We start from the raw sequence: 9658 nt of genomic DNA, 5'->3' as shown, positions 1-9658 counted from the left end.
CCAAGCTGTTTAATATTTTATACGGGATCTTGCTTTAGGGATTCTTTTCAATAATGGAACATTTGTGGGGCAAAAGAATTAGCCCGAATTGCTAGCACTTCCAATTGAACAGCCTTCTTTCTTTCAGTCTTGGTTGCGTTTAAACATCAAATCCTTAGAAATCCAAAGTGAATGAAGTAACTTGTTTTATGCAGAAGAGAAAGTGGGGAAGACTGCCATGGAAATGCCTATTGTTTTATCTCCCCCCCCCCCCCCATTCTGTTTTCAGGAAAGCAGTCACAGAGCAAGACAGAGCAAAGTTAAATGAGAAGCAACCCCTTCAATGTTTTAAAATCCAGCTATCTGGTCAGCTTTGGCATGTAGCTTTTTATTTTTATACATACACATTTTCTTATGTTTCCATTCTACAACATAAAAATGTGCAAAAGATTACCTACATAAAGGATGTGGATGGACATGATCATGAAATGTAAAATTCCAATGAGAATGAGATCCACTTTTCTACCAATTTGTCAGGGCATCTTCTGTGTCCAACTGCAATAAACAAATGTGAACAGTGGCATTTTTAACCAAGCTTACTAATTACATGTGTGGAAATGTGAAACAACCAATATGCCCCTTACTTTTCAGCTTTAAGAGTTTAGTTGAATCCTGTAGGGTTATATGGAATTTGTAAAATCCTTCCTGTCTGCATTTTAAGCATTGTCATTTGCTTTTTGTTCCATCATCCACTCATTGGCAGAATTGGATTTTTTTCCAGTGTCCCAAAGTTGTGCAAATCCTTCCCCTAAATACACAAATTCCTCCAAAATGCAAATTTTCATGCTGTAACCTATGGGAGAAATGAGCATTTTTTGGCCATTTTTTAATCTTATTAATTTTTCTACGACTAAATTTGCATGAAATTCTGGAACGTTTTTTTTTTTTAAATATCTACAAGTTTACGTAATCTGTACAACTAAAGGAAAAGCCAGTCCGCTCTGGAATCCACGGGTCAGATTCATAGAAATCTTAACTTGTTTGACTCCATTGTGAATTTCTCCAACTTCCCTAATCCTGTTGCATTTTTCTTCCAAATCAAAGTTCTTTTAATAAGGTATTGAAAAATATAATTTTTAAACCTTATATACAAAAACAGGTAAGCTTGGGCTGTCAAAGTGACTAATGTGTTCCTTATTACATACTGAAAGGCAATTCAGCTGCAGCACTCAAACCATTTCAGCTAAATTACTCCTAGAGTAAGCTCAAGAAATATATCTTGACTAGAATGAACTTGGACACATGGCCTCTACTTAAAACAGCAGCAGTATGTTTCATCCTCTTCCCTCATTTGCTAGCTTTTAGTAAGGTGAAATGTACAAAATGATGTCATTACGTTACAGCTTTCCCTTCATCCTTGCTGAGGGTGGCTCGGCTGACTCCTTCTCTGTTGTCCTTCTGCCAGCAGGCAAAGATGTTTTTATTCAAGCAGGCCTTTGGCATAAAAAGCTAATATGTGGTTGAGGTGTGTGTGTTTTTAATTCGTTCGATGCTGTTTATTTCTTTTATTGCTGTGTTTTTAATTGTGTTTTTAATTTATTTGTTTTTATGTTACATTTTAGTTAAGGTTTGGCTTTTAATCTGTATTTTGTTGTTAGCAACCTTGAATGCCATTTTGGGTGAAAATGTGGGATGAATGAATGAATGGTATCACATCATGCATTACAAGGGAGATATGAGATGTGATTCATACAATTGTGAATTTCCCTGTCCCATAGAAGGGGCAACCAGTAAAGCGGACTAGGGACAGAAGAACCTGAGAAAAAGTCACATCATGCATTTTGTACAGGGAGAGATCGGAGATAGAGGTATTGCTAGATCACTGCATTCAGCAACAGCCATGCCTTAGCCCAGGGGTTCTCAAACTTTCTACTCCTGGCCTCTCTTGTGATGGATAAAAATAACTGAGGCCCACCAGTTACAAAATGGTAGTGTAGAGGTGGAGCCAGTCACAAAATGGTGGCAGATGAAGGCAGAGTTTGGCATAATCAGCTGGCAATTATTTATATCATTTCATATTGATATCTAATCCCTCTGTAGAAACTGCTAAATTCTTTGCCACAGCTATTTCCTTGTAGCAGGGAGTTCCATAGTTCAGCTCTCCTCAAATAAAGTACACACATTGGCTCTGGAGGTATCATGACAGAATTTGCTGATCAACAACTCTAAGAAGAGCAGACTTTTTATTTTATATTGTTTTTTTCTCCTCCCTCTTCACATGTTTCTCAAAGTACTCTTTTTCGTCTCCTGTAATTCCTTCTCCCCGTTGTTTTTTCATGTTTAAGTGTATTTCACTACATTAGCCATAACATATTGTTCCAGCATTTAGGATCAATTTTGGAAAAGCTCTGAGGGGCCACATTCCAGTGGTGGCCGAGGCCAAAGATGAAAAGATAATGTAGCTTGAAACTGTTATTGCCAAATACAAGAAGTATTTCAGCCTCTTAGAATAGAGAAAAAAATGCAGAAAAGCCAGGAAGCCACCAAATGATGGACAGGTATCTGTGAACAAAGAAGGGCTCTTTTCAGGTAAGGTGCCACTCTTCCAATTATAGCCACATCCTCTGAGTTTTTTTAAAGGTACTTTTCTGAGTGTCTGGAGAGGGCGAGGAAGTGGATCCATCTTGGCATCAGGGTGCCTGCATCTAAACACACCCACAAGACAGGGGTTCAGGCTGGGGCTCGAACTGTGACCTTATCTACGCAAAGTTTGTGTTCTACCACTGAGCTATGGTGTGATATGTGGATGTATATACCTTTAAGAGGCCTGTAGCTGCTAGTCTCCAGGTCCTCATCGAAGGCCTGGGCGGAGCCTCTGTTTCCATTTCCTCCAATTTTCTCCTAAGTTCCCAATAAAGCTTAGCTCAGAAGGAGGTTTAAAATGCTCCATGTTTTATTCCAATATGGCGGCGGGCACTAAAACCCCTCTTCAAGTGGATTTCTGAAGGGGAGAGTCCCACTTCTGACACCATGTAGTATATCCCTCAGGCATAGGGACCATACGGGTGAGCTTACCTGCTCAGCCTGCCACTTGCCTCTAGACTACCAGGCAATAACATCAGAGTCTTTTCATTGCTGGATTCTTTTATTACTAAAACTTCTTAGAACAGTGACACCAAACTCCCTCAGCAAGGCCCACAACACCAACTGACTGAAACAGAGGCTCCGCCCAGGCCTTCGATGAGGACCTGGAGACTAGCAGCTACAGAGGGAACCAATGATCCCTCACGAGATCCCAGACCTGCCATGGCTAAAGGTAGCAGCTGATATTTTCGAGTTACAAGGTCACTCTTACCTGGTAGTCATGGACTACTTTTCTAAGTTCCCTGAAGTTCTCCACTTGACAGATAAAACAGCTGTGACTGTTGTTGCCAGATTGAAGGCAACATTTGCACGTCATGGTATACCTAAAGAGATAATCTGTGACCATGTACCATTTGCGAGCCAGGTTATGAGACAATTTGCAACTGAGTGGGGGATCACCTTGACACATTCGAGCCCAGCTTACCCCCAGTCCAACGGGCAAGCAGAACGTACTATACAAACCATCAAGCACATGCTATCGAAAACTCTACAAGATGGCGCTGATCCATATCTGGCTCTGTTGAACCTGCGTAATACTCCAGTAACAGGTTTAGATTTTGCTCCTGCCCAATTGCTCATGGGACGTTTACTACGGAGCACACTGCCAGCTATTACATCTGCCCTGAAGCCCAGGGTGCCACGTGGAGCGCACCCTAGATTACAAGATCGACAGAGGCAGCAGAAAGCATATTATGACAAGCACACAGCACCTCTTCCACCTTTGCAAGTAGGAGACAGGGTCAGGTTGAAAACAACTTTAGGTTGGATGCCAGCATCAGTAGCTCAGAAAAGAAGAGAGCCACGCTCATATGTAGTGGAGACTCCCCAAGGTCAAACTTATAGAAGGAACAGGGGGCACCTCAGGAGGGATTGCTTTTCCCCTGTGAGTGCAACCAATGTGGATCTAGGGGTTGCAGAGGAGCTGGCATCCCCTGAGGCAGTGGTCTTGCCAGAAGGACCTCAAGGTGAGCTGGAGCTATCGTCAGATGTAACAGCAGATGGAATCAAACGGACACGGAGTGGGCGAGAAGTGAGACTACCAGCAAAGTTTAAGGACTATGTTATGGGATAGTGGTGAAGAGCTGAGATTGACAAGTTAAGATTTAATTGAACAAAAGTTATTGTTTTTGTGGAGAAGGGGGGATGTGATATGTGGATGTATATACCTTTAAGAGGCCTGTAGCTGCTAGTCTCCAGGTCCTCATCGAAGGCCTGGGCGGAGCCTCTGTTTCAGTCAGTTGGTGTTGTGGGCCTTGCTGAGGGAGTTTGGTGTCACTGTTCTAAGAAGTTTTAGTAATAAAAGAATCCAGCAATGAAAAGACTCTGATGTTATTGCCTGGTAGTCTAGAGGCAAGTGGCAGGCTGAGCAGGTAAGCTCACCCGTATGGTCCCTATGCCTGAGGGATACTACAATGGACCTTCCCCTGAAGTAACGACCAAGTACTAGGGTGACCATATGAAAAGGAGGACAGGGGTCCTGGATGTTTAACAGTTAGCTAAAGTGACCAGATACATAAGAGGGCAGGGCTCCTGCAGCTTTAACTGTTGTGATGAAGAAGGAATTTCTCGAGGTGCTGCATGCATACAAATGACACATGCTGAAATTCCCTTTTCCATACAACTGATAAAGATGCAGGAGCCCTGTCTTCCTTTCCATGTGGTCGCCCTATCAAGTACTGGCACTAATCTCCAAGTAAATACCATTTAGGACCACAGCTCCATAAACAAACATACCAGGGTCAGCCTAATGAGAAGGACATGAAGGAAGTGAGAATATTTAACAGCCTGAAATACTTAAAGGAGAACTACATGTTTAGACTGAGGAAATAGTTTCTTCTCTGAGAATGTCTCTGATTCTCTCTCCATCAAGTTATGCCACCAAAAAATAAATTATAAAATGGTATTCCACACTCACTCCCCTCCCCAACCCCTGCTGTTTACTGATTTTTCTGATTAGAACATTTTGGTGTCTAAGCACCAGTGTGGGGCCTTGGAACCAATCATTTCCATTGTGCTCACTGCACACCAGAACAAAGGAACAAATGGATCAAAGAATTTGGAAGCTGCTGCCTAAACAGTGTCATCTCTGAGGTTTGCAACCGTCAAACTTCAAGCAGGCCCGAAACTCCTTCACTATTCATGTGGAGGTCTAGGTTACCTAGCAACAGCTTCCAGCAGTCGTTTACATTGTTTTATACATTTCATGGCCGTTGCTGTTTCCTTGTGAAAGTTTTGGGGGTTTGTTTTGTATTTTTGTCACTTCCAGCTTTTCTTTGGTTGTCTGCATGGCACAGCCTACCCAGTAGTAGTGTTGTGAAGTGGGCGAGTTCCCATTTTATATAATCGTGCAATGCAACAAGGTCCTTAATTCTTCAGTATTAATACATGCTCAGCGTTTAAGACTGTGCACTGGTACAAGTAACCCTGCAGCACCGGAATGTGTTCCTTCATGCCACAGAGGTGTGTGGTGAAATGCACGGGGCATTTCTTTCAAGCTCGGAAGCACAATTGTCTGTGTGTCACTTCTGAAAAATTAAAAACAATCACCCTCTCCTTATTGTGAAATAGGTCCCTTGATTTTGAGCTATACAGATCATTAAAAGCTACTCTGATTACTGGATTATTGTATAAAAACAATAACAACTATGTTTAACTCTAATGGATCAAAAGCTCCTTAGGTGTTTTTTTTTAATGAAATACCTTGAGCAGAATATGGCAAATGTAGGTCTCCTTTCCAATAGGCTCAACACTCTTATTTAAGGTCTCTCCCCCACCACCACGATTCTTCTTTGTTATACAGTGCAACACACCTTTCCCAAGTTCTCATACTGAGAGCCGATGTGGTGTAGTGGTTAGAGCGTTGGACTAGAACTGGAGAGAACCAGGTTCAAGTCCCCACTCTGCTATGAGTTCACTGGGAGAAGGGGGTGTCTTCAGGGTGCCAGATTGGCACTGCATCCCTCGGAAACCCCACATTTCCCCTCTTCTGGGGTAGCATCGGGTAATCCCAACGCCGAGAAGGGAGCATGGAGTTTCTGGGCAGCCATCCAGGAACTGGAGTCCCCCCCCTTCCTAATGGAAGGTGAGCAATTGCAGGTCGCCTTCCATCAGTCACTGCCCAGCCACACCTCTGCTAGGACTCCAGAGTGAGGCTTTGGGGCTGTCTTAACGCTGTCTTGCATGTCCTCGCCTCACTCCGGAGAAAAAAGTCAGAATAAGTCCCTGAAGTTTTTTCTCCGTAACTTTGGCAGAAAGCCCCAGGGTGGGTGTGCGATTGTACGTGTATTGTATAATCAACGCCGTGCCACCATGCACCCACCCCGGGGCTTTCTGAGTGTGTAGTCAACACCTGGGTGATTTGGGGCTAATCACTGACTCTCAGCCTAACCTATCTCACAGGATTATTGTGAAGGAAAAAATGGAGAAGAGAAGGATCATGTATACTGCCTTGGACTCCTTGGAGGAAAAGTGAAATAGAAATGTAACAAATAAACAAATACTAATATTGGTTTTTCAGCCCCCTCTTAATTAAAAAGGCAAAACTGTACACGTATGTACTGAGACTAGTACCCTTCTCTTTGACCCTGCTAAGCCCAGAGAGGGTTTTGACATAGAAGAACATTCAAATATGTGCTCTCCACTTGCAGTGTGAAATGGCATAGCCCCAGGAACTCTCCAGTATGTGTTGTATCTACATGCACAGACTGACCCTAAAGATTGGCAGCAAAAGGAAACTCTGGGTGGTAAACCAAATTAAGCTCTTAGAATATGCATCAGATAGAAGCTTTTAAAAGGCAAAATTTCATATGTAATAGTTGGCTTTCACATGAATAAAATTGACGTTTTTGGATAAATAGAGAGAGAGCTAAGTCCTATGATGAATGGTGATAAAGAATGTGCTATATAACGGGTGTGAAATGGGGAGTGTGAAATAGTGAACACCCAGATAAACTTTAGAATAGCCAGTAGATAAAATTGCCATCATGGATCTAACTGCAAGTTTTAGCAACTATGTGCCTCTAGAACATTTGCACTAGGTATTTTGTTGGGGGGAGAAATTAATTTGCTTGAGAGTGGAAGAACAAACGCGTAGAACTTGGGACGGGGGGGGGGGGGGAAGGTCTCCTTCAATATTTCTCAAAGGCTCCACAATGCAAGTGATGTGGGACTGAGAAAGCAATAACTTATGGTGACACTTCTATTGGCCCATAAATACTCTTAAGTCTTTCAAGCATTTGATAATAGGCTGGTACATAAACTAAGTTGTCTGTATCAATGACTAGATTCATTAGGCTGGAAGGCTGGAACAGTGAACTCAAATTGTGGATGGAGAAAATTCACTGTTGCTTGAGAAATGGGAAAGCCCTATACAGTTACATATGGCCTTATATATGACTTAATAATCAGTGCTCAGTTCACTTCCTTTAATTGGTGCTGTTTACTCATGATTCCTGGGACATGGTCTTGAGGGCAATTTGCGGCTGTCTTGTTAAAACTAAGCAGGTCTTGTTCTGGTTAGTGCCTGGATGGGAGACCACGTGAGAACCTCATGTATGCTGTCTTGAGTCCTATCCTGCCTTGGCTAAATAAATAAGTAAATAGATAATATATTTCTTACCCGCCTCTCCCTCTGGATCAAGGCAGGGAACAACATCAAATACAAAAATACTATAAAATACATAAACTATACTAAATTCATAAAATATACTAAATAAAATAAATATAGGAGTAAAAAGTATAGAAGTAATGACATTGTCAATACAGATGCAGAGATTAAAGCTAGACAAATAAAAATTGCAGGTTGTTGTAAAAAGAATTTCATTTATTATTACGTTAATATAATTGTTACATCCAGCAGCATCTATACCACACCATATGCTTGTACAAATGTTAGATATTTCCTAGATACAGGAGTAAGAATTTTATGAGTGGTTTAACAAGATAATCCCAAATAGTTTGTATTAATTGAGGATTAGCTACTCGATTATTGGTAGAGAAGAAATAGTCTGATGCAGCAGAGCAGTTTAACTTAGAGTTGGCTCTCATCTAGCATGGAAGGAAGGATATGTCTCTCGTGTTAACCCGCCACCCCCAGTGCAAAGGGGGTCTCCACACCCTCAGCCTCCTTATTAGCAGCTGCTACAGGATTAGTAGGAATGAGTATGTTATACATCCCATAAAGCCCCATTGCTGCACACTGCCCCCTTACTGCCCCCCATCTTTGCCCACGCTCTGCTGGCACTCAAAAACATTCATTTCACTTCCGCCTTTTCATCCCTGCCTTCATGTTGCCCTTATCCCAAATGGCACCATTTCCCTTCCAGCCGTATCTCTGACTACGCTCTCTGCTGTACACTCCCCCCTTCTACCCCCCCACCCCACCCTACGCCCCATGCTTCTCCTGATGCTCCTGGTTCAGCCGTTCCAGAAATTAACAAAGAAGTTACACAGCGAGTGCCACTGCTCTTCACAGTAGGCCTCTACCACATCTGCGTTGAGCTCTGTGGGCTGCTGGGTGCCTTCTGCAACTGCTGTAGGTCGCCTACTGGGCGACTGGGTTGGTGCCAAGGATGAGCTTGGGCCGCCTTTCCTCTTCCCCCCTCTGCTCTGCTTGTGTGGGGCATCTGCCTTTGCCAGGCTGCTTATCACTCTATCCCGGGGTGCCTGAGACGGTTTCTGCGGTGCCAGGGGCTCTTTGGCCTGGCCCTTCCCCTTGGATCTGCCTTTAGCGGTCCGCTCAGTAGCCTCTGGGAGCTCAGTAGTCCCCGTGCTGGGAGTGGCAGGTACCAGGTGTAGCTGTGATTCAGGTGCCTCTTTCTTGCCACTACAAAGCCGGGATTTGAGTGGGCTGCTGTCCTGGCAGGGGTGCCGCTTCTTGCGGAGTTTGCCCAGGATCTGCTTCCAGAACTGGCGGCCTTTGGAGCTGTAGGCAGCGCATCGCTCCGGCTGGCCCCGGTAGACACACTGCTGACCTTTCTGGCTGCTATCCTCTCCTGGAGGGTGACAGCTGAGCTGGAGCTCAGTGGTATCTTTACCAGAGATCAGCTGCCAACCGCAAAGATGTTTGTCCCGGGTGGAGAACTGTCCCGACTGCGCCCAGGGGGAGGAGGGCTTCGTTTTTTCACTATTCTCTTGGCTCTTCCTGCTGGTACCACCTTCTAGGCAGCTCAGGAAAAGAAGGGTGAGCGGAAGTGTCTGGGGGAGCCTCATTTCCTGAAGTCAGCGGAGCTGTTGTCGTTGGTCATCCGAGAGCATCCGCGAGAAAAGCTCAGGCGAGGGGCCCTTTTACATCCCCCAAGTCCTAAGGAGACAGAAACGGATTAATAGCAGACAGGCTAAGCCAATAAAAATGAGCAGCAAAAGTTAATTGTAAGCAATGCATTCTCCTTAACCCAGTTGTGTGACCCTCAGCAGTGAGCAAAGCCCCCAATGGGATACATTTTACTCTCTCTTCTAGAGAAAGTAAATGCTTACCATTGTTATGTATATGTAACAAGGTGTCCCTTAATGCTGACTTGGTACCCATTAGCTGTTA

At 43.7% G+C, this 9658-nt stretch overlaps 1 protein-coding gene across 1 annotated transcript; it reads right to left on the bottom strand.

Moving 5' to 3' along the window:
• Window positions 1-7928: 7928 nt before the first annotated feature.
• On the bottom strand, window positions 7929-9403 carry FGFBP3 (fibroblast growth factor binding protein 3). Its single transcript, XM_063131618.1, has one exon. It carries the CDS (start codon window positions 9331-9333, stop codon window positions 8539-8541), a length of 795 nt encoding a protein of 264 aa, XP_062987688.1. The 5' UTR covers window positions 9334-9403; the 3' UTR covers window positions 7929-8538.
• Window positions 9404-9658: the final 255 nt, after the last annotated feature.

Source organism: Elgaria multicarinata, chromosome 8 (assembly GCF_023053635.1).
Source record: "Elgaria multicarinata webbii isolate HBS135686 ecotype San Diego chromosome 8, rElgMul1.1.pri, whole genome shotgun sequence".
In the NCBI taxonomy this organism is placed as follows: Eukaryota; Metazoa; Chordata; class Lepidosauria; order Squamata; family Anguidae; genus Elgaria; species Elgaria multicarinata.
The sequence above is the reverse complement of the archived record's forward strand: the minus strand, read 5'-3'. Positions and strand labels throughout refer to the sequence as shown.